The 26,630-nt window shown below is 39.4% G+C and overlaps 1 protein-coding gene across 1 annotated transcript; it reads left to right on the top strand.

Annotated features, from left to right (window-relative positions):
• The first annotated feature begins 6,504 nt into the window (after positions 1-6,504).
• Positions 6,505-25,026, top strand: si:dkeyp-117b11.1 (B-cell linker protein). The gene is made up of 19 exons (XM_062998723.1): positions 6,505-6,510; positions 9,384-9,409; positions 9,512-9,546; positions 11,073-11,110; positions 12,130-12,223; positions 12,341-12,429; positions 12,522-12,570; positions 16,003-16,092; positions 16,210-16,238; positions 16,347-16,392; positions 17,417-17,480; positions 17,895-17,925; positions 20,953-20,986; positions 22,359-22,464; positions 22,625-22,656; positions 22,817-22,842; positions 23,701-23,784; positions 24,638-24,796; positions 24,901-25,026. Exons 1-19 carry the CDS (start codon positions 6,505-6,507, stop codon positions 25,024-25,026), a joined length of 1,164 nt encoding a protein of 387 aa, XP_062854793.1.
• Positions 25,027-26,630: the final 1,604 nt, after the last annotated feature.

The raw sequence follows: 26,630 nt of genomic DNA, 5'->3' as shown, positions 1-26,630 counted from the left end.
AACCCACGCCCCCTCTGACACGTGGGCAGCAAGCCGTATGCATCTTATCACCCACACATTGACGAGTGTGGCGCCACCTAGCATTATGTACGGAGAGACACACCCTAAGAGCACTCTTTCCTCATCTCTGTGTAGGCGCCTCTAATCAGCCAGCAGAGGTCGTAATTGCGGAACCTGGATCTCAGTGGTGGTGGTTTAGCTTAACAGACTGCTGTGCCAGCCCAGGACCCCTGACTGTTCACTTGCAGCCTAGTATGTCCCACCCATCAAAGTCCTGTCTACTTGACACTATTTATACACTCTTTCCTAAATAATTAAATTTATTTATTATAATAAATACATCCCTTCATTTTAGATACATACCTAAATGTATTTTAAATAATTTCCTGCTAGATATGACAGGAATCTGGTGTGTTTGCACCGAAAATGACCAGATCTCACTACGGACTTTATGACAGATTGGACTGAATAATAAAGAACTCCAACTGCTTGTTTACTTTGTTAGTATTTTTGCTAGTTATAACTTTTAGTTTAATTTAATTTTGTGTTTGTATGATTTGTGAAAATCCTTTTCATTCAAATGATCCCCCAGGCCACCCAAAGAGGACGGAGGTCCCTGTTGAGTCTTGTTCCTCTCAAGGTTTCCTCATGTAATTTTAAGGGGGATTTTCCTGCCACTGTCGGCCTCGGTTTGCTCAACAGAGGTTTTTGGCCTGTCGGTCCTGGATTCTGTAAAGTTGCTTTAACACAATGTCTATTGTACACCTGATCTTGATCCACATGTACTGTCTATTTCTCGGCCAAAATCAAACCTTCATTTGTTTCCAGCATTCTAGAAAACGCAGTTTTCCAACAATGATGGTCTTGTCAGGTAGACAGGTAGATGTTTCTGCAATTTCTTGAGTTTTATTATTTCATCTCTTTTTATTTATTATTTTCCTTTTGTTTGCTTCCTGTCTAAGTCTCCTGTGGTTGGGTTCATTTTTCTCTTTTATTTTAGGAGTGTAACAATCTCGTGACACTCATGCCCATAAAGCTGTGCGTCGTCTGATTATAATCCTTCATATTCATGAGGACTGCTTTATAGCTTCAAGAACATCTTGCTTCTTAATTTTCACAATCGAGTTCTTCCTCACCAAACATTTACTCCAGTAGAGGGCACTAGGGAGGCATTTAAACAAAAGCATCCTTAATAAGGACCTTGTCAAGTTTAAGAGGCTTTATTGTTATTTTAGCTTTATACAAGCACATACTGAAATGAAACACCGTTACTCCAGGACCAGGGTGCAACACAGAACACAAGTGCTAAACAACACAATATACACAGTGCAGATAATAAACAGTACAATAAATACGAGTGTGAACCCACTGTACACAGCTCCTACCTACTGAAATACTGCAAATAAATATTATTTTTACAAAGTATTACAAAGAGTTGATAGTTTACATTTATAAGGAGTGTAAATACTTATACTTTAACACTTTAACACTTATAATCTTATTCTTTCTACATAAAATATTATTAGATTGTTAAATTAAATAAATCAAATAAATATTATTAATTTATTTGATAAATTAGATTAGATTGTCTTTTGATTTGACATATTGTACATCAAACAAGCAAAATAGAATACAATTCTATTTAAAAATCTATAACAAGACCTAAAAAAAAATGCTGTAACTCTTTTTGTTAAGTCTAATTAAGCATACACTACCAGAGAACAAAGAAATACGCCAGGAATATTTACAACCCCAAATCAGTAAAAGTTGGGACAGCATGGAAAATGCAAATAATAAAAAAAACACAGAGTTTCTTACATTTACTTTGACTTTTATTTGATGTCAGACAGGATGAATTGGACATATTTCATGTTTTATCTGCTCAACTTCATTTCATTTATTAATAAACATCCATTCCTGCATTTCAGGCCTGCAACACATTCTAAAAAAAAGTTGGGACGGGGGACAGGTGATTGTAATCATGGTTTGGTACAAAAGCAGCATCCAGGAAAGGCTGAGAGTCTCTGATGAGTAAAGATGATCAGAGGATCCAGTTTGTCCACAAATGTGTGAGAAAATGATTGAAATGTTTAAAAACAATGAATCTCAAAGAAAGATTGGAAGGGATTTGCATATTTCTCCCTCTACAGTGCAGAATATCATTAAATCATTCAAGAAATCGGGAGGAATTTCAGTGCGTAAAGGCCAAGAGTGCAAGGAAAAATGCCACAACGACGACCCCGTACTGCTGCACATCTTAAGACGTGTTTGCAGGAAAAACGGGACGAAAATAAAAGCTGAAACACTAAATCCCTTGGTCTCCTCGGTGCCAAAACGTCTTTTAAGTGGTAAAAAGGAACGACAACATTACAAAGTGGTAAATGCTTTACTGTCCCAACTTTATTTGGAATCTGTTGCAGGCCTGAAATGCAGGAATGGATGTTTATTAATAAATGAAATGAAGTTGAGCAGATAAAACATGAAATATCTCATCCTGTCTGACATCAAATAAAAGTCAAAGTAAATGTAAGAAACTCTTTTTCTTATTTGGGGTTGTATAATATAATGAATATAATGTGTATGTAACACATTAGCAGTACTATTAAGCTCAGCCAGCACTATGTGTGATAAATAATATAATCACAATGTAAAACAAAAACCTCTTCAGCTCATTTACATGGGTAAGGTAGAATTACCGGCAGGTCATTGCAAATACATGCAAATCCAGGCGAGCGTTAAGCTAATGAAAAGAGACAGTACTTTCCCGTTACACATCCTGTGTGTGTGTCGTACCTGTGTGTGTGTCCAAACCTCACAAAAGAAGCTCCTTATAAGTTAAGAACAACGACCATGGTAATGTATGATTGTTATATTATACTGATTCTTTATTATGCCTAACTGTAAAATACAACATTTACACATTTCTTAGTATTTGTAATGGCCACAGTGAGAACAAGCCTAATGAAAATGGAAGTTTGTATAAAGCTTGTATATTTACTGTACCATGATATGATGTATATTTACTGTACCATAACTTGTGGTTTCGAGGCAGCCCACTTAATCAAGGGGCTGTAATACACACTAAAAACACACAATCTGTTTTTATATACTAATAACAAGCAGCATAGGCCTCGGTGCTTGTAGAACAGGGGTGGGCAATTGAATTTTCCAAGGGGCCACATAAGAAACTGTTACTGTTGTGGAGGGCCGGACCAATAGGGTGAACTTCATTCTGCTCAATATTAATAAGATTTATTTTTATTGCCAAAATTTTACAGTTCTAATAAGCTGTTACTGTTAAGAGTCGATGTCACAATCAGAAAATGAAAAGCAGGCAGAGTAAAAACATCAACTTTATTTTACTATTTAATCAACTTTCTTGAAAACAAATGTGAACAAAATGTGCAGTATCTTTACACAACGTGCTGTTGCTGTTTGGATATCACAAAGCTGATAAAGTTTATCTTTAGCTTCAGGTGTGACGCTCTGCATCGTTCAGGTTCTTGTATTTCTCTGTGTTTAGTACCGTAACAGTGATATAAACCCTAGATTTAAATTGTGATCCTTAACCAGCTTTACACCTGACTGACTTTTGAAGTTCATGTCTTGTTAGAAACTCTATCGTCTCTGTCAGTCGTGCTCAGTTCTGTTCACCGACACATTACAGTGAAGCTGGATACACTCGTCTCTACACACACACACGTAAATCCAAACTTGCGGAAATGTAAAGAAATAGCGCTCACGTCAAAATAAAAACAATCCTGTTATATGGCATGTGTGATGTACATTTATATAAGTCCGATTTTTAATTGCCACTGACCTGATGCAGGCCGGTTGGGGAAGTAGAAGGTGCTTGTAGAAGGTTTCTAAACACTCTCAAAACTCTCACTTTGAAAGCACTGATATCTTTTAAGATTATTTGTTTGTGCAATTAAATTCATTTAAGAACATAAACTAATTCTGCTAGTCAGTAAAGCTCTTCCAAACCAAAATAACTTCTTTACAGCTCTAGCTTTCTGTGTGTAGACATTGTATTATTACCTATATTAGGGCTCACACCATAGTCACAACCATTGCCCCTTCTAATATGTGGACTAATTTTAAAGGGGTGGCCTGACTTAGGCAACGTGGCTGTACTGTATATTTACAGTGTATTTGCTTCACTTTGTTTGATAGACTGAACTAAAGTCTGATCTCTTTAATGAGTCTTTTTGTCTAGAGCTGTGTTCTCTGATCAAATTCCGGACTTGATTTACAACCACAAATCAGAAAAAGTTGGGACAGTATGGAAAATGCAAATAAAATAGAAACACAGATTTTTTTACATTTACTTTGACTTTTATTTCACTGCAGACAGGATGAACCTGAGATATTTCATGTTTTATCTGCTCAACTTCATTTCATTTGTTAATAAACATCCATTCCTGCATTTCAGGCCTGCAACCCATTCCAAAAAAAGTTGGGACGTGGGCAATTTAGGGCAAGTAATGAGGTGAAAAAAATAAATAATTATTAAGACGTGTTTGCAGGAAGAACTGGACAAAATAAAAGCTGAAACACTAAATCACTTGGTCTCCTCGGTGCCAGAACGTCTTTTAAGTGTGGTGAAAAGGAACGGCAACATTACAAAGTGGTAAATGCTTTACTGTCCCAACTTTTTTTGGAATGTGTTGCAGGCCTGAAATGCAGGAATGGATGTTTATTAATAAATGAAATGAAGTTGAAAACATGAAATATCTCAGTTTCATCCTGTCTGACATCAAATAAAAGTAAATGTAAGAAACTCTGTGTTTTTTTATTATTTGCATTTTCCATACTGTCCCAACTTTTACTGATTTGGGGTTGTAAATATTCCTGGCGTATTTCTTTGTTCTGTGGTAGTGTATGCTTAATTAGCATTTTTTAGGTCTTGTCATAAATTTGTAAATAGAATTTAGATTAATAGAGTTGTGCTTACATTCCCTATGCAGATTTCTGGCTGCAGGTAACAAGTATTTATTTAATGTCTCACTGTGCTGTGAGGTATTTATTTTCCCTTTAACCTTGACCACTGTTCTGTGAGCGGTCTGTACCTACTGCCAAACCCCACAAACAAATATCCCCGTCCCTGTGAGGTATACTTCACAAGGACAAGGATATTGTGAAGTAACTGGTAACAGCTGTTCAATACATTTCATATACAGGTGTCAACCAGGTGTTGACTAACGTGGAAATGAAATATGAGTCTTACAAATACACCTTTTCAGCCATAACATTAAAACCACCTCCTTGTTTCTACGCTCACTGTCCATTTTATCAGCTCCACTTACCATATAGAAGCACTTTGTAGTTCTACAATTACTGACTGTAGTCTATCTGTTTCTCTACATACTTTATAGCCCCACAGGACCACCACAGAGCAGGTATTATTTAGGTGGTGGATCATTCTCACCACTGCAGTGACACTGACATGGTGGTGGTGTGTTAGTGTGTGTTGTGCTGGTATGAGTGGATCAGACACAGCAGCGCTGCTGGAGTTTTTAAACACCTCACTGTCACTGCTGGACTGAGAATAGTCCACCAACCAAAAATATCCAGCCAACAGCGCCCCGTGGGCAGCGTCCTGTAACCACTGATCAAGGTCTAGAAGATGACAGACTCAAACAGCAGCAATAGATGAGCGATCGTCTCTGACTTTACATCTACAAGGTGGACCAACTAGGTAGGAGTGTCTAATAGCGTGGACAGTGAGTGGACACGGTGTTTAAAAACTCCAGCAGCGCTGCTGTGTCTGATCCACCAGCACAACACACACTAACACACCACTACCATGTCAGTGTCACTGCAGTGCTGAGAATGATCCAGCACCTAAATAATACATGCTCTGTGGTGGTCCTGTGGGGCTATAAATTATGTAGAAAAACTACAGTCAGTAATTGTAGAACTACAAAGTGCTTCTATATGGTAATATATGTAAAGTGCTTCTATATGGTTTAATGTTATGGCTGATCGTGTATAGTATAATGCATTATGTTACTAATAAAAACTGAATAAACAGTGATAAGAGAATATTAAAAGTCAGGGCAGTGTCGTTCATTAGTTTTGGATCACAAGGTAAAACCAAAACTCTTGTTCAGATCGTGTCGTGTGATAAGCACGACTGGCAAATGCATGCAAATCTAGGTAAGTACAACCCCAGCACAGTCTGATGTTATTACACATTTGCGTGTCTTTGTGTGTGCGTGTGTGTCGAGTCAAATTTATTTGTGTAGAGCTGTTAACAATAGACATTGTTTTAAAGCAACTGTACAGCATCCAGGACTGAACAACCAAAAAACCTCCTGCTGGACAAGCCGAAGACAAGAGTGGCAGGGACGGAATTACCTAAATTTCCTAAAATTACAAGGAAGTGTGTGTATTCCTTCATATCCAGTTTAAACTCCTCCTGCTAGGACCAGCCAAGCCAAACCACTGACCTGCCCGAACACTAGGGTCCTCTGATAGGTCCTCAGCATCTACCATGGCATGAGGGTATGTTAGTGCCAGGGGAATAGTTAACTTGTACTTGTGATCTATTAAGGCACCACTGAGGTAGAGCGACGTGTCCTGTCATCTAGACAGCAGCGATTGTTTTAGCAGACACAGGGAGAACATGCAAACTCCACACAGAAAGGACCCAGATTGCTCCACCTGTGAATCGAACCCAGGACCTTCTTGCTGTGAGGCGACACTGCTACCCACCGAGTCACCGTGCCGTTCTTGTTGAAGTGAAAGTTGTAAAATGCACCATGAAAAACATCGCCGGCGGATCGTGATCCACATTATTGATTTGGCACAATTTTTACGCCGGATGCCCTTCCTGACACGACCCTCCCTATTTATCCGGGCTTGGGACCTGCAATACAATGCACTGGTTTGTGCATCCTAGCGGAGGTAACTATAGGGCAATTCAGTGTCTCCAATTAGCCTGACTGCATGTTTTTGGACTGTGGGAGGATCCGGAGCACCCGGAGGAAACCCATGCAGACACGGGGAGAACATGCAAACTCCGCACAGAAAGGACCCGGACTGCCACATCTGGTGATCAAACCCAGGACCTTCTTGCTGTGAGGCGACAGTGCTACCCACTTATCCACCGTGTCGCCCCCTGCTCCTGTATCAATATCTAGGGTGCTAGCATCTATTAATTGTAGTATGATTATATATGTAATTTTATGTGAAACCAGAAAATTGGTCTATACAGTGAGGGAAATAAGTATTTGATCCCCTGCTGAGTTTGTAAGTTTACCCCCTTACAAAGACTTGAACAGTCTATAATTTTTATGGAAGGTTTATTTTAACAGAGAGAGACAGAATATCAACAAAAAATCCAGAAAAAAAACATTAAATAAAAGTTATAAATTAATTTGTATTTAATTAAGGGAAATAAGTATTTGATCCCCTACCAACCAGCAAGAATTCTGACCCCCACAGACCGGTTATGTGCCCATGAGGCACACAAATTAGTCCTGTCCCTGTATAAAAGACTCCTGTCACAGAATCAGTTTCTTCCGTTCAAATCTCTCGACCACCATGGGCAAGACCAAAGAGCTATCAAAGGACGTCAGGGACCTGCACAAGACCTGCACAAGGCTGGAATGGGCTACAAGACCATCAGCAAGAAGCTTGGTGAGAAAGAGACCACTGTTGGTGCGATCATTCGAAAATGGAAGAAATACAAGATCACAGTCAATCACCCTCACTCTGGAGCTCCATGCAAGATCTCACCTGGTGGGGTAAGAATGATTCTGAGAAAGGTGAGGTCAGTCCAGAATTACACGGGAGGAGCTTGTCAATGATCTCAAGGGAGCTGGGAGCACAGTCACCAAGAAAACCATTAGTAACACACTTCGCCGTAATGGATTGAGATCCTGCAGTGCCCGCAAAGTCCCTCTGCTCAAGAAGGCTCATGTACAGGCCCGTCTGAAGTTTGCCAATGAACACCTGAATGATTCAGAGAAAGCTTGGGAGAATGTGATATGGTCAGATGAGACCAAAATTGAGCTCTTTGGCATCAACTCCACTCGCCGTGTTTGCAGGCAGAGAAATGCCCGGTGGGGATGGTGTTCTTGGGGTCATATCCAGCATTTCTCTGCTCCCAGCTCCCTTGAGATCATTGACAAGCTCCTCCCGTGTAATTCTGGACTGACCTCACCTTTCTCAGAATCATTCTTACCCCACCAGGTGAGATCTTGCATGGAGCTCCAGAGTGAGGGCGATTGACTGTGATCTTGTATTTCTTCCATTTTCGAATGATCGCACCAACAGTGGTCTCTTTCTCACCAAGCTTCTTGCTGATGGTCTTGTAGCCCATTCCAGCCTTGTGCAGGTCTACAATCTTGTCCCTGACGTCCTTTGATAGCTCTTTGGTCTTGCCCATGGTGGTCGAGAGATTTGAACGGAAGAAACTGATTCTGTGACAGGAGTCTTTTATACAGGGACAGGACTAATTTGTGTGCCTCATGGGCACATAACCGGTCTGTGGGGGTCAGAATTCTTGCTGGTTGGTAGGGGATCAAATACTTATTTCCCTTAATTAAATACAAATTAATTTATAACTTTTATTTAATGTTTTTTTTCTGGATTTTTTGTTGATATTCTGTCTCTCTCTGTTAAAATAAACCTTCCATAAAAATTATAGACTGTTCAAGTCTTTGTAAGGGGGTAAACTTACAAAATCAGCAGGGGATCAAATACTTATTTCCCTCACTGTATAATGTGTTTGGTATACTTATGTTAAATCAGCAGAACATGGTGGACACTTGACACTCAGGACCTTCTTCCTGTGAGGCAACAGTGCTACCCACCGAGCCAAATACAATCACGTTAACATAAAAAAACATTGTTTTTCTGGTGACACTGTACACCATTTTGGTACCTTCAATTTCTACTGTTACACTTTTTTCACCCAACATTTATGTGTTGTTTGTACTTGAGTTACATTTCAAGTCATGAAATATCTGATAGCATTGCTTGCAAATTAAACAAAGCCTCATATATTATTAAGCATGATAATCTGTAGTTAAGTCATTAATGATATATTATTCCAGATGCTCCATCCCCCCATTCTGTTTTGTTCTTCCTGCTTCCTCCTCATTTGTATGAGCTGTTACTTTCTGTACCAGGAACTTTTAGTGCAGGAACAAACCAACCAACACCAGGTATTTTAGGGCTGTGTGAAAGTGTGTAAGCTTCACAACGTTATCACGTGTTATTCATGTATTTACATCTTACATATGATTGTTTACAGTCTTTTGAGCATGGGAAGGAATTTACACTGGCAGTTTTATAATCACTCGTGTGGAATACTAAGAAATTTATGCATTTTTGAAAGATTAAACTTTAAACTTTTTATTTTTTTGCAGAGTTTGTTTGGGAAGCTAAAAAATCTGTAAGTATTCAAGCGCTGCAATTTCTTCCAGCCTGAGTGTGATAATATTATCAGCTCCATTTTAATATACATAGTTTATATACTGCTCTTGTTTTTGTTTAGACATGATGTACCTCCTCCACCACCCAAGCGAATAGGTACAATCCACAGTCAAAACATAATATAATATATAATATATCCGTCCGTCCGTCCGTCCGTCCATCCATCCATCCATCCATCCATCCATCCATCCATCCATCCATCCATCCATCCATCCATCTATCTATCTATCTATCTATCTATCTATCTATCTATCTATCTATCTAGGGCCTGTATGTATGTCAGTCCGTCCGTCCATCCATCCATCTATCCAATTAAAACATTTCTGAATATCAGTCAGTTTTGGCACAAAACCTTTAGGCCTCTGTTAAAAAGCTGAAGATGAAGAAGAATTTCACCTTTCATCACATCAATGACCCAAATCATACCTCCACATCAACAAAGAATGGCTTCACCAGAAGAAGATTAAAGTTTTAGAATGGTCCAGCCAGAGTCCAGACCTGAATCCGAATGATAATCCGAGCAATGTCTCAAGATTTCAGTTTTTTATTTAATTGTGCAGATTATAGGTCACAAAAAAAAATTCTACTGTATATCTACTGTATATAAATTATAATACATACACATACATACTTAAATATAATCTTTATTAGTAGTTAAGCATAAAAAAAAACTCCTCTGGACGTGTAACTTCTAATTAGAATTTATTAGATTAGATTTGATTGACACATCAGAATGTATTTACTCTGTATTTAACTCCTAAGATAAACTGGTGCGGGTGTATCTGTTTGTACGTATTACGTGTATCTGTCTGTACGTTGTACGTGTATCTGTCTGTACGTTGTACGTGTATCTGTTTGTACGCATCACGTGTATCTGTCTGTATGTTGTACGTGTATCTGTTTGTACGCATTACGTGTATCTGTCTGTACGTTGTACGTGTATCTGTTTGTACGCATTACGTGTATCTGTCTGTATGTTGTACGTGTATCTGTTTGTACGCATTACGTGTATCTGTCTGTATGTTGTATGTGTATCTGTTTGTACGCATTACGTGTATCTGTCTGTATGTTGTACGTGTATCTGTTTGTACGCATTACGTGTATCTGTCTGTATGTTGTACGTGTATCTGTTTGTACGCATTACGTGTATCTGTCTGTATGTTGTACGTGTATCTGTTTGTATGTTGTACGTGTATCTGTTTGTACGCATTACGTGTATCTGTCTGTACGTTGTACGTGTATCTGTTTGTATGTTGTACGTGTATCTGTTTGTACGCATTACGTGTATCTGTTTGTACGCATTACGTGTATCTGTCTGTACGTTGTACGTGTATCTGTCTGTACGTACTACGTGTATCTGTTTGTACGCATTACGTGTATCTGTTTGTACGCATTACGTGTATCTGTTTGTACGCATTACGTGTATCTGTCTGTACGTTGTACGTGTATCTGTTTGTACGTATTACGTGTATCTGTCTGTACGTTGTACGTGTATCTGTTTGTACGTATTACGTGTATCTGTCTGTACGTATTAAGTGTATCTGTCTGTACGTATTACGTGTATCTGTTTGTACGTATTACTTAACGCATTACTCAACTCACTTTTTGTTTTCTCATTTTAGATACGAACAGTGGATGTGGTTGGTCCGAGGAAGAGTTTGTAAGTGTAGATGTTACACAAGTCTGTATATCTGTAGATGTTCTAAAGAGAAAACTCGTGTTGTTTACTTGTTGCAAACCACAATATGAGCGGATCTATTTCTAAACAGAAACCCCTTCATAACACATTCATGAAACGGAACATCCAGCATCAGTGTCTGACTCCCCAAAAGCCCTTCTGACTGAATGAGCACAGATTCCCACAGATACAGTTGAAAGTCTTGTGAAAAGCCTGACCTAGAGGAGTGTCCATGCTTTGCTATAGGGTGTCCAACAAGCTCATGGTCAGGTGTAAACATGCTCTTGGCTAAATAGTGCATATATGTAAACCTTTTAAATAAACTGCACTTGTTTGAGTAGTTTTGTTTATTACTGAATACACTGTCCATGGCTAGACATTCAATATGTTACAAACCCACTGCCAGAAAAGTTGGGACATTTTGTAACATGTAAAAAAACCCAAGAATCTACCCTAAATTAACTGACTTATACCTTAATTAATTAACTTATATCATAAATTAATTAACTTATACCTTAAATTAACTGACTTATACCTTAATTAAATTAACTTGTATCATAAATTAATAACTTATACCTTATTTAATTAACTTATACTTTAAAATAACTGATTTATACCTTAATTAAATGAACTGACTTTTACCTCAATTAATTAACTTATACCTTAAATTAACTGACTTATACCTCAATTAAATTAACTTGTATCATAAATTAATAACTTATACCTTATTTAATTAACTTATACTTTAAAATAACTGATTTATACCTTAATTAAATTAACTGACTTATACCTTAATTAAATTAACTGACTTATACCTCAATTAAATTAACTTATATCATAAATTAATAACTTATACCTTATTTAATTAACTTATACTTTAAAATAACTGATTTATACCTTAATTAAATTAACTGACTTATACCTCAATTAATTAACTTATATCCTAAATTAACACTTTATTTTATTAATTACACTTTTTAATCCTGTGTGTCCTTGTATAGGATGATGAAGATGGGGATACGTATGAAGCTCCCCCCTGTGAGCGCCCGAACATCAAAATCCCTCTCCAGCATGTAGAGGAGAACGTTTACCTCGGTACTTAGAGCTTGCTCACTGTTTTTCATTTGTTTTAATTTTAGTACATTCTACAGTATTTTTGCTTCTTATTGGATGAATGGTGAATTTATAGTCTTGTTTATTTTTTTTATGTAGACTATTCTGAGAGGCCTCCACAGCCTGTGATTTCTCAAAGAAAGGCTGCACCACCACCACCACGACCAGCCAAAAATCTACCAAAAATGGTAACAAATACAAATAAATAAATAAAAAAGCAGCATTTTACATGAAATTCCTGCTGTGTAGCTAAAAGTGACAGAAATTATTTTGTTCTTAGAGACCACATGACCAAGAGGAGTTCTACGCTGATCCCAGTGAAGGACAATGTAAGTGCACTTTTTGACTCCATTCCTTTATTAATTACTGCATTAATACTTAATTATAGTTATTAATATTCTCATGATTCAACTAAAATAATGAACATAAGACCAATCATGACTAATTATGATCCTTTTACATCTAAAGCTCTTTTCTTTTTCTTTCGGCTGCACTCGTATTTTAGGGGTCACTTATTTTAGTCCTTGTTCCTGATTTGGCTCAGTTACAACAGATGCCCTTCCTGACACAACCCATCTTATTTTTATTCAGGCTTGGCACCTACATTAACAAGTGCACCTCCCAATGGCTAGGATGTTTGGCCATATTTATGCAACCACATCATTTTTTTTACTTAATAATAATTTATTTGTTATTATTTTTATACCCCCTAAAAGTTTTTAGTTTGTTTTTTAATGTAATTAGATTAGAAAAACAGAACTGAACGCCCTTATTTGTCATGGGCGTTCTGTTGGGTGTGCCCGGGTAAGCCATTGTACGGCGCCCCTGGAGCCAAGAGGGTTAAGGGCCTTGCTCAAGGGCCCAACAGTGGGTGCATGGCAGAGCTGGGATTTATGGATGGATAGATGGTTGGATAGATGGATTGATGGATAGATGGATGGATAGATGGTTGGATAAATGGATGGATGGATAGATGGATGGATAGATGGATGGATAGATGGATGGATAGATGGTTGGATAGAAGGATGGATAGATGTTGGATGGATAGATGGATGGATAGATGTTGGATAGATAGATGGATGGATAGATGGATGGATAGATGGATGGATAGATGGATGGATGAATAGATGGATGGATAGATGGTTGGATAGATGGATGGATGGATAGATGGTTGGATAGATGGATGGATGTATAGATGGATGGATAGATGGATGGATAGATGGATGGATAGATGGTTGGATAGATGGATGGATGGATAGATGGATGGATAGATGGATGGATGGATAGATGGTTGGATAGATGGATGGATGGATAGATGGTTGGATAGATGGTTGGATGGATAGATGGTTGGATAGATGTTGGATGGATAGATGGATGGATAGATGTTGGATAGATAGATGGATGGATAGATGGATGGATAGATGGATGGATGGATAGATGGATGGATAGATGGTTGGATAGATGGATGGATGGATAGATGGTTGGATAGATGGATGGATGGATAGATGGATGGATAGATGTATGGATAGATGGATGGATAGATGGATGGATAGATGGATGGATAGATGGTTGGATAGATGGATAGATGGATAGATGGATGGATAGATGGATGGATAGATGGTTGGATAGATGGTTGGATGGATAGATAGATGGATAGATGGATGGATAGATGGTTGGATGGATAGATGGATGGATAGATGGTTGGATGAATCGGATGGATGGTTGGATAGATGGATGGATGAACCGGATGGATAGTTGGATAGATGGATGGATAGATGGATGGATAGATAGATGGATAGATGGATGGATAGATGGATGGATAGATGGTTGGATGGATAGATGGATGGATAGATGGTTGGATAGATGGTTGGATGAATCGGATGGTTGGTTGGATAGATGGATGGATGAATCGGATGGATAGTTGGATAGATGGTTAGATGGATGGATAGATGGTTGGCTAGATGGATGGATAGATGGATGGATAGATGGTTGGATAGATGGTTGGATGGATAGATGGATGGATAGATGGTTGGATAGATGGTTGGATGGATAGATGGATGGATAGATGGTTGGATAGATGGTTGGATGGATGGATGGATGGATAGATGGTTGGATAGATGGTTGGATAGATGGTTGGATGGATAGATGGATGGATAGATGGTTGGATAGATGGTTGGATGGATGGATGGTTGGATAGATGGTTGGATAGATGGATGGATGAATCGGATGGATGGTTGGATAGATGGATGGATAGATGGATGGATGAATCGGATGGATGGATGGATGGATAGATGTTGGATGGATAGATGGATGGATAGATGGTTGGATAGATGGTTGGATAGATGGATGGATAGATGGTTGGATAGATGGATGGATAGATGGTTGGATAGATGGTTGGATGGATGGTTGGATGGATGGTTGGATGGATGTGGCGCGGGCTTGTATACAGCTTTTGGATCCGCCCGCCCGTTCGTCCGCTACGCCCGTTTTTATAGCGTTTTTTGGTCCCATTGACTTCCATTCATTTTGAAACAATTTCGAGATATCAACGCCGTTCCAATTCTCAATCGTCCGGCTTATTAATTAGACCCCAAATCCAAAAAATCATTCGGATACGCGCACCCGTTTGCCCGCTACGCCATTTTTTCCCCCAAAAATTCTGACCTTTTTGGGGTTCCATAAAGCATACGTAATGATGACGTATGCCAAAAAGCATGGGACGTTTGAGATAAAAAAAAACATGGCTGCCGGACAAAAAACTGACTTATTTTCGCCTGTAACTAAAGTATTATTGATTTGTAAGGTGTAAAAACTACAAAAAATGAAATTATATGCGAGTTTGTCAGTGAACGTGAAATAGTTCGCGGTACACGAAAAGAGAAGTTATTTCACATGCTAACGTGCCTATGCCACCTCATTGCATTGCTTTCAATAACAAGTTGCTAACGATGTAGCGTAGGCAGCGAGGGCTGAACTATTCGCTCTGTAAGTGCACTCGAATAAGTGCCCTTCTGAGTAAAAGACTTTATTACAACCCTCCCGCTTAGTTATTGCGCAACACAGCATCTTTAATAGCATTTAAAGGATTCATCATATTAATAACTTCAATAGCTTTTAAAATATTCATCAAATTGCTCCAAAACAAGTTGTATTTTATCAAGTGTAACCCACATTACATACTACAACTCTTATACTGACACTTTTACCCTTTATTACATAATAAAAAACAGATTTTCATTAATAACTTCAATAGCATTTAAAGTTTTCATCAAATTGCTTCAAAACAATTCACTTCCATTCATTTTTTGAAAGTTCGAGATATCAACCCCGTTCCAACTACAAATTGTACAGCCCACTGATGACACCCTGACTTGGATACAGCATGGGGATTTGAACCCACGCCCACCTGCCACACCCGTTTTTTAGTCCCATTCACTTCCATTTATTTTTTGAAAGTTCGAGATATCAACACCGTTCCAACTCTAAATCGTCCAGCCCACTGATGACACCCCAACTTGGATACAGGTTTTGGATACGCATCCCCCGCCCACCTGCCACGCCCACCCGCTGCACTGCAATCACACTCGCATTTTCTTCAGGAAATGCACCTCTGTAGTTAAATATTAAAAGTTTGTCATACACAGTAATATTCAGCCAGGATCTATACACATAATAATCTTAACCTCATTTTCCTCAGACAAGATTTTACATAGATAAAAAATACCAACATTTTCACATTTATCTCTTTTATATGATTGAAGGTCCTGAAGTCTCCCATAAAGATAATGCTGATAAGAAAATGACCCCTAGAAGGAGGCCCCCTGCAGTACCTCCTTCAGATCAAGAAGAAGGTACAGCATGTCCTCTTACACGACTTTTTATTAGTGGAATGTATAAAGTTGTTTTATATATATTTTTTACTTTGTATGTGGACAGGTGCCATAGTTTTAAACTTTAAATTTTTTCAGATGTTTACTTGGATCCAAATGAAGGACAGGTAAGCATCACTAGTACACACGCCTAGTAATTTTATTATTTTAGTGCTGTAACTTGTGATAAAGCAGTAGTTATTGTGTAATGTTACTGTTTTCTGTTTGTATTTTAGATTGAAATGGAACCTCCACATCATGGACATCCCAAACATGCACCAGGTTACACTCTACTGTTAGCTATTACATCAGAGGAAATACATATTCATTTACTATAAAGGTGTACACCGATCAGCCATAACATTAAAACCACCTCCTTGTTTCTACACACACTGTCCATTTTCTCAGCTCCACTTACCATATAGAAGCACTTTGTAGTTCTACAATTACTAACTGTAGTCCATCTGTTTATCTGCATGCTTTGTTAGTCGCCTTTCATGCTGTTCTTCAATGGTCAGGACCCCCACAGGACCACCACAGTGCAGGTATTATTTAGGTGGTGGATGATTCTCAGCATTGCAGTAACACTGACATGGTGGTGGTGTGTTAGTGTGTGTTGTGCTGGTATGAGTGGATCAGACACAGCAATGCTGCTGGAGTTTTTAAACACCTCACTGTCACTGCTGGACTGAGAATAGTCCACCAATCAAAAATATCCAGCCAACATCCTGTGACCACTGATGAAGGTCTAGAAGATGACCGACTCAAACTGCAGCAATAGATGAGTGATCGTCTCTGACTTTACATCTACAAGGTGGACCAACTATGTAGGAGTGTCTAATAGAGTGGACAGTGAGTGGACACGGTATTTAAAAACTCCTGCAGCACTGCTGTGTCTGATCCACTCATACCAGCACAACACACACTAACACACCACCACCATGTCAGTGTCACTGCAGTGCTGAGAATCATCCACCACCTAAATAATACCTGCTAAATAATAAAGTGCTTCTATATGGTAAGTGGAGCTGATAAAATGGACAGTGAGTGTAGAAACAAGGAGGTGGTATGTTATGGCTGATCAGTGTAGATACAAAACAAATCTTATCGTATGTGTCTCCTTTGTGCTGTTTTCAAATTAATTAAAATTACACATCACTTATTTCTTTTCTTATAGACATTACACAGACTGTTATGACAGTATAAAAACAATACCACTCTTTACTTGAAATTTGGGAAGCTGTTATCGCTGTTAACGGATTCCACTAAGTTGCTTTTTACTTGTTTGCTTGTTTGATTGTTTTAGTTCGTCCTCCTGTACCACGTGCCGGTGTTCGTATGCTTCAACCAAAGAAAGATCCTCCACCTCTGTAAGTGTACATGTATCTACGTCTGTACTACTATACACCTATTCCAGCTAGCTTTGGGTGAACACAAAGTTGAATTTTATCCTTATTCATTTATTTATTTCATTTAGAAATATTTTATTTATTTTTTGTATTTTTCTTTCGATATTTAATTTGATCTTCATCATTTAGATTATATAATATTTTCTCTTTACTACTTATCCATCTCATCATGTATTAATTTAGCTGTATCTTAATGAGTTGTTCCTTTGTCTTTGCATTTTATTATTTTTATTGTAAAGTGTCCTTGGGTGTCTTGAAAGGCGCTTATTAAATAAAATATTATTATTATTATATTACTATAAAGTGGCTATAAAGTCCAGATCTTACAAATAAATAAATATGCTTAAAAAGCTATGCTCTCTTTTGCAATTCCAGTATGAAACCACCTATCCCCAGAGCCAAATCTGTAAGTATTGTCTACACAGATGCACTCACACGAATGCTTTAGGACACAAAATACACTATATATACTGCATACGTTCACCAATCTTTTTATTAGGTACACTTACCATGATGGCCAAAATATTGGCACAACTTCTTCCAGAAAACTTTTGCAGTTACAAATATTTTGGTGTTGACATGTTTATTTCTTTTGTTTGCATTGGAACAACTCACACACACATACACACACACAAAGAATAGGTAAAAATCTCCAGAATCTCAGAACTCCAGAAACAGACTAGACAAACTTACTGGCACCTTTTTAAAACCGTAAGAAGGAATTATATTTCAATTATGTGATGCTCCTTGCCATGGTGCCTAAGACCAAAATAACAAACGTAAGTAGACACAAAGGAAGTTCAACACTAGTTGTACATGAAAAAAGAAAATACCTCTAGTTCATATTTTAATAGTCTCTAACTGTACTTGTTTATTATTTATTAGGATTTTAACACCATGTTTTACACTCTTTGGTTACATTCATGACAGGAACAGCAGTTACTCATTACACAAGATTCATCAGTTAACAGGGTTATATCCAACACAGTCATGGACAATTTTGTATCGCCAGTTCACCTCACTTGCACGACTTTGTACTGTCGGAGGAAACCGACACAGACACGGGGAGAACATGCAAACTCCACACAGAAATGACCCACACTGCTCCACCTGGGGATCGAACCCAGTACCTTCTTGCTGTGAGGTGACAGTGCTACCCACAGAGCCACCGTGCCGCCCCTCTAAGTGTACAACCAACACACAACCCACTCTACTGTGTCATTACCATAAGAGATAAGATAAACCTGTATTAGTCCCACAGTGGGGAAATTCGCAGTGTTGCAGCAGCGAAGGGATAGCAGGGCACTTGGTACAAAAAATAGACAAATTAACACTTTAAAGTATACAATATATAATATAGACAATTATCAGTAGGAAACTCTGGAAACAATGTTTACAAATAATTGCACATTTACTATAAAAATTGCACATGAAGAATGTTGCACATTGTTTTGATTAGTTCAAAGTGTGTGTGTACGTGATCTGTCTGGAACAGTGCTGGTTGTATAATCTAACAGCAGCAGGAAGGAAGGACCTGTGATGCCGCTCCTTCACACATTTAGGGTGAAGCAGCCTGTCGCTGAAGGAGCTGCCCAGTGCTGCCAGAGTCTCATGCATGGGGTGGGAGTCGTTCTCCAGCATGGATGTCAGGTTGGCTAACGTCCTGCTGTCTCCCACCGCCTGCACTGGGTCTAATGTTAGCTAAACCTCATGTAGTCAGTGGGGTTCATTAAGACAGATGTAGCCAGGACTGTGTTTGTTGAATGTACAGTGTATCACAAAAGTGAGTACACCCCTCACATTTCTGCAAATATTTCATTATATCTTTTCATGGGACAACACTATAGACATGAAACTTGGATATAACTTAGAGTAGTCAGTGTACAACTTGTATAGCAGTGTAGATTTACTGTCTTCTGAAAATAACTCAACACACAGCCATTAATGTCTAAATAGCTGGCAACATAAGTGAGTACACCCCACAGTGAACATGTCCAAATTGTGCCCAAATGTGTCGTTGTCCCTCCCTGGTGTCATGTGTCAAGGTCCCAGGTGTAAATGGGGAGCAGGGCTGTTAAATTTGGTGTTTTGGGTACAATTCTCTCATACTGGCCACTGGATATTCAACATGGCACCTCATGGCAAAGAACTCTCTGAGGATGTGAGAAATAGAATTGTTGCTCTCCACAAAGATGGCCTGGGCTATAAGAAGATTGCTAACACCCTGAAACTGAGCTACAGCATGGTGGCCAAGGTCATACAGCGGTTTTCCAGGACAGGTTCCACTCGGAACAGGCTTCGCCAGGGTCGACCAAAGAAGTCGAGTCCACGTGTTCGGCGTCATATCCAGAGGTTGGCTTTAAAAAATAGACACATGAATGCTGCCAGCATTGCTGCAGAGGTTGAAGATGTGGGAGGTCAGCCTGTCAGTGCTCAGACCATACGCCGCACACTGCATCAACTCGGTCTGCATGGTCGTCATCCCAGAAGGAAGCTGACGCACAAGAAAGCCCGCAAACAGTTTGCTGAAGACAAGCAGTCCAAGAACATGGATTACTGGAATGCCCTGTGGTCTGACGAGACCAAGATAAACTTGTTTGGCTCAGATGGTGTCCAGCATGTGTGGCGGCGCCCTGGTGAGAAGTACCAAGACAACTGTATCTTGCCTACAGTCAAGCATGGTGGTGGTAGCATCATGGTCTTGGGCTGCATGAGTGTTGCCGGCACTGGGGAGCTGCAGTTCATTGAGGAAAACATGAATTCCAACATGTACTGTGACATTCTGAAACAGAGCATGATCCCCTCCTTTCGAAAACTGGATAACGACCCCAAACACAACCTCCAAGATGACAACTGCCTTGCTGAGGAAGCTGAATGTAAAGGTGATGGACTAAACCCAATTGAGCACCTGTGGCGCATCCTCAAGTGGAAGGTGGAGGAGTTCAAGGTGTCTAACATCCACCAGCTCCGTGATGTCATCATGGAGGAGTGGAAGAGGATTCCAGTAGCGACCTGTGCAGCTCTGGTGAATTCCATGCCCAGGAGGGTTAAGGCAGTGCTGGATAATAATGGTGGTCACACAAAATATTGACACTTTGGGCACAATTTGGACATGTTCACTGTGGGGTGTACTCACTTATGTTGCCAGCCATTTAGACATTAATGGCTGTGTGTTGAGTTATTTTCAGAAGACAGTAAATCTACACTGCTATACAAGCTGTACACTGACTACTCTAACTTATATCCAAGTTTTATTTCTATAGTGTTGTCCCATGAAAAGATATAATACAATATTTGCAGAAATGTGAGGGGTGTACTCACTTTTGTGATACACTGTATATACTGTAGATGTCTGTCTGTACGTCTGTCTGTTTGTTTGTCTGTCTGTCTGTAAAAGAATAAATGCACATTATTGTGTTGTTGTTTTCCTCAGAACTCCAACATTATCAGTGACTCAGTAAAGCCAGGTCAGTCTGTTTTTAAACTCTTTGCTTTATTATCTGTTGCCATTATTGCAGTCACAAATAGGTTTGTATTAATATGATTTGTGTGTGAGTACAATAATGCATATTTATCACAATAAGATTAATGGTAAATATTACAGATGTACAAAATAGAAAATGCAATGATTAAGACAGATCATTAGGATGGCAGTGCATGGTGATGCCTATTCTGTAACTATATTTACATGCTGAAGGAAATATTACATGTTGGGATGATGTTTATTGCTCATAATACATGTTAAAGGCAGCAAATATGGACCGTCACAAAGATCTTAGTTGCTTTGATAAACCAGATCCCCCTTAAGAGGGTCAAGTCACAAAATACCAACATGTTGTTGGGTGGCCAAGACACACTGATGTCAGAAGATAAATCTAGAAAAACTTTATATCTTTATATAATCTTTAACTTTTAACTTGTTTTAAACTATTTTTTCCTTTATTAAAGTTCTAATCTACACCGATCAGCCATAACATTAAAACCACCTCGTTTCTAAACACATTGTCCATTTTATCAGCTCCACTTACCATATAGAAGCACTTTGTAGTTCTACAATTACTGACTGTAGTCCGTCTGTTTCTCTACATACTTTTTTAACCTGCTTTTACCCTGTTCTTCAATGGTCAAGACCCCCACAGGACCACCACAGAGCAGGTATTATTTAGGTGGTGGATCATTCTCAGCACTGCAGTGACACTGACATGGTGGTGGTGTGTTAGTGTGTGTTGTGCTGGTATGAGTGGATCGGACACAGCAGCGCTGCTGGAGTTTTTAAACACCGTGTCCACTCACTGTCCACTCTATTAGACACTCCTACCTAGTTGGTCCACCTTGTAGATGTAAAGTCAGAGACGATCGCTTATCTATCGCTGCTGTTTGAGTCGGTCATCTTCTAGTCCTTCATCAGTGGTCACAGGACGCTGCCCACGGGGCGCTGTTGGCTGGATATTTTTGGATGGTGGACTATTCTCAGTCCAGCAGTGACAGTGAGGTGTTTAAAAACTCCAGCAGCGCTGCTGTGTCTCATCCACTCATACCAGCACAACACACACTAACACACCACCACCATGTCAGTGTCACTGCAGTGCTGAGAATGATCCAGCACCTAAATAATACCTGCTCTGTGGGGGTCCTGTGGGGGTCCTGACCATTGAAGAACAGGGTGAAAGCAGGCTGAAAACAGTATGTAGAGAAACAGATGGACTACAGTCAGTAATTGTAGAACTACAAAGTGCTTCTATATGGTAAGTGGAGCTGATAAAATGGACAGTGAGTGTAGAAACAAGGAGGTGGTTTTAATGTTATGGCTGATCGGTGTATATCATATGTCTGCTTTAGCACCGCCGCCAGAAATGAAAAACTACTCTTTCTCTGCCACACTTCCATCACCCCCTCCAAACAACAGACCACCCAGTCAGATGGGCATTAAAAAACCCATAGCCAGGTACAACAAACACACCTTTATGTCTAAGTAAAAGTAACACAATACAGTAGTGTATAAACTCTTAAGATGTAACTTAAGTTGAGCATCTGAAGATTTATTACTAAATGGCTGATATTTCTAAATAAATGTTGTTTACTGACATTATTTCCTCTAACTTTAGCCCACCTACCAGTCCTTCAGCAGACTGTGTTGGTAAGAGTAAATGAATTATTTTCTTTGTTTTGTTGTTTTGTGAATTTTGCTGCTCTCTTGTTGTTGTTTTTTGTTTTGTTTTGCTTGCTGGGTAGCAAATTTTATTTTAGTCTGGCTCTCATTCATAATTATTGTTTGTTTTTTGTTGTTGTTTGTACAGCACAAATGATGCCCCCTGGAGGACAGGTAAATAAAAACTACTTATGCCAAGTTCACACTACACGACTGATCGGCGATGGGGGGTCACACACTACACCATCTATGACCAACTGGAATCACAGGCGAGCTTCTCTGGTCTCCCAAACTACGTTTTGTCACGAAAACAAATGCGAGAAGTGACGAGGGGTTTAATGATACCACGTCCAAAAATGCACGTCAACAAGTAGCGAGCGATCAAAGTTTGTGCGCTGATGTGCAGCGTAAAATCAAAGAGGAAAAATAAATGAATCTCAGTGGATTTGGCTACGTGAGCAGCTTGGATTGTACTATAGTGAGTTGGAGGTTAATAAATATTTTTTGCAATGCAGCGTGGGTATTATGTTTTGTAGAGAACGATAAGGTCAGAAATACTGTAAAACTTGTGTGTGTGCTGATGTATTCTGATATAAACTATATTACGCCGCTGTCCCACCTGTTTACACTCCTTCCCTGCGTTTCCTCTCACACCGTATCTTGCGTTCTCATTGGCTGTTCGACATAGCACTCATTGCCAGTTGGGCAACTCAGATACAGATATTTGACTCGCTAGATATTTTTCTTCAGTCGGCGAGTGCTCGGCGAGCCGCTCGGATCGAGTTGTTGAGTAGTTCACACACAGCAATCAAGAGCCGAGTTTCAATTGCAGAGCGATCGCCAAGTTGCTTCCGAGCTGCCACATCTAGCGCCGACCAGTCGCCGAGCGAAAATCAGGGCAAAAGTCGTGTAGTGTGAACTAGGCATAAACAGCTCTGACTCTGTCTTTTTTCAAATTTTCTCACCCAGTTGTGATAGATGTAACACTGAGTAAAATCATTGAATTTGTGATATAATCTTAATATTTCCTAGGAGTCCGGGTTAGAGGAGCGAGAATGGTTTGCTGGGTTATGTGGACGCAAGCCAGCAGAGGACGCATTATTGAAAGTCAACAAGGTAACGAGACATTTCATATTTTACCTATTTTAAAAAATACTGCTGTATTATGACTGTAGACACAAATCATTCATATATATATATATTTATATATACACCAATGAGGCATAACATTATGACCACTGACCGGTGAAGTGAATAACACTGATTCACTGATTATCTCTACATCCTTTCATGGAGACGCTATTCCCTGATGGCTGTGGCCTCTTTCAGCAGGATGATGCGCCCTGCCACAAAGCAAAAATGCTTCAGAAACGGTTTGAGGAGCACAACAGCCAGTTTGAGGTGTTGACTTGGCCTCCAAATTCCCCAGATCTCAATCCAATCGAGCATCTGTGGGATGTGCTGGACAAACAAGTCTGATCCATGGAGGCCCGACCTCTCAACTTACAGGAGTTAAATTTTACATTTACATTTTCGGCATTTAGCAGACGCTTTTACCCGAAGCGACTTACAGTACCGTGACAGAATATTATCTAAGCAATTGAGGGTTAAGGGCCTTGCTCAAGGGCCCAACAGTGGCAACCTGGCAGTGGTGGGGCTTGAACTAGCGACCTTTGGATTACTAGTCCAGTACCTTAACCGCTAGGCTACAACTGCCCTAAAGGATCTGCTGCTGACTTCTTGGTGCCAGATACCACAGCACATCTTCAGGGTCTAGTGGAGTCCATGTCTCGTCGGGTCAGGGCTGTTTTGGCAAAAGGGGGACCAAGACTTTGTTGTATTAGGAAAGTGGTCATAATGTTATGATATAGGGGCATATATGTCACATATTACATTTCCGTGTGAGTATACCACACATGTAACGTCTCGTCCCTGTTATTAAACTGGTTTTAAATATTGTGTGGTTCAGGACGGCGCCTTCATGGTTAGAAACAGCACGGCTCAAAACACACAGCAGCCGTTTACCCTAGTTGTGCTGTTTAATCAGAAAGTTTACAACGTTCCCATCCGCTATCTCAAGGACTCGTGCAGCTACGCCCTGGGCAAGGAGGGCAAGAAAAGTGAAGAGGTACTGCTGCATCAATTCAGTTTGTATTATTTTGCAATCATAACAGTTAAATGAATCCATAATCGTTCCCTCCGTCTGTCACTTTGTGTTTGTCCTTCTCTCAGCTTTTCAGCAGTCTGCAGGAGATGATTTCACATCACAGAAACAACCCACTGTTGCTGATTGATAGCAAACATCAGGCCAAACACACCACCTACCTCATACACCCTGTTCAGCCTCAGAAGAGTTAGTAAGATGTTTGCATGTACAAATATTATCAATACTCTGCCAAGCCAGTCTGTTTCTTCTCTTTTACATGTTTGTACGTATCATAACTCCATTTAACCTTTTATTTTAAAGTAACTGTAAGTATATGTTCAATTTTCATTAGAATTAATCTATACCACCTGTACCATACTGTACACAACTAATCCAACTGTTTAAATAAACGTATTTATAACAGAACATGATGGCACTTCTATTCATAGTAATATAATTATGTAACAATTGCAATAAATGTTTGTATTTCCTTATATTCATTTATTTTTGCTTTATTAAACAGATAATAAACACGTTCTGCTCAGACTGATTTAACATTCAGTGTCTGTAAAACACACAAATCAACTCATCATTTAAAACTTGCAACGAACTACAAGCCCCGTCATGTTCTCCTGCTCCTTGTGTTCACTTTACTATCCTACTCAGTGTGGCACGGTGGCTCGGTGGGTAGCCTCACAGCAAGAAGGGTCCTGGGTTCGATTCCCAGGTGGGGCGGTCCGGGTCCTTTCTGTCTGGAGTTTGCATGTCCGGTTTGGAGATTGTGGTTGTAGGTTGACAGAAAGTTTAGATTCTCAGTGCCTAATCAAACGCTACTCACTACAAATGGGTGCAGCACGTTTTTTAAGCTTACCTTGGACTCAGCTTGGGGCTGAGTAGTTTGTTTGTTAGTCTGATGTTTGGTGTTTTTCTGCACTTACAAGTGGGAAATCATCAAATTACAAATAATATTAATAGCACAGCCAAAAATGCAATTCAAATGTCCAAAAGTGTCCTCTGGCTCATTCTCTAAGACCAGTCCAAGAGACAGACTTACAATTAAAACCATAAACAATCCAAGCATTTGTTAGCTTTGGTTAAGGGTCTTGCTTAGGGGGCCCAAAGGTGGCAGTCATGCAGATGTTGTGCTTGAAACAATGATGTTTAGATTACCAGTTCAGTATCCACTGAGGCGCTGCTCTCTTTATTATACGCACTATTCATCTCTGACAAAAATAATATGATACTGACCTGAAAGTATGGATAAAGGGCACGGTGGCTAAGTGGGTAGCACTGTCGCCTCACAGCAAGAAGGTCCTGGGTTCGATCCCCAGGCGGGGCGGTCCGGGTCCTTTCTGTGTGGAGTTTGCATGTTCTCCCCGTGTCTGTGTGGGTTTCCTCCGGAAGCTCCGGTTTCCTCCCACAGTACAAAGACGTGCAAGTAAGGTGAATTAGAGATACAAAATTGTCCATGACTGTGTTTGATATAACCTTGTGAACTGATGAATCTTGTGTAATGAGTAACTACCGTTCCTGTCATGAATGTAACCAAAATGTAAAACATAATAACTAAATAAATAAATCAAACAACGTTACAAGCACAAAATGTGTATGTTATAATACCACTTATGGTAAATAAATCATTATTTTAACAATTTAACTTACTTATATTTTAGTACACGTTTCAGACTCCTTTAACAGTACTCTATAATGACCACCAGGGGGCAGAAGAGACGAGAGCGTCCCTGCAGGCGATTCACTCACATTATTCCACATTTATCTGGATCGTTTTGTTTGTTCGTTTGTTTGGGGTTTTAAA

Source organism: Trichomycterus rosablanca, chromosome 7 (genome assembly GCF_030014385.1).
Source record: "Trichomycterus rosablanca isolate fTriRos1 chromosome 7, fTriRos1.hap1, whole genome shotgun sequence".
NCBI classification, from domain to species: Eukaryota; Metazoa; Chordata; class Actinopteri; order Siluriformes; family Trichomycteridae; genus Trichomycterus; species Trichomycterus rosablanca.
This window is presented reverse-complemented; position numbering and strand designations above follow the sequence as displayed.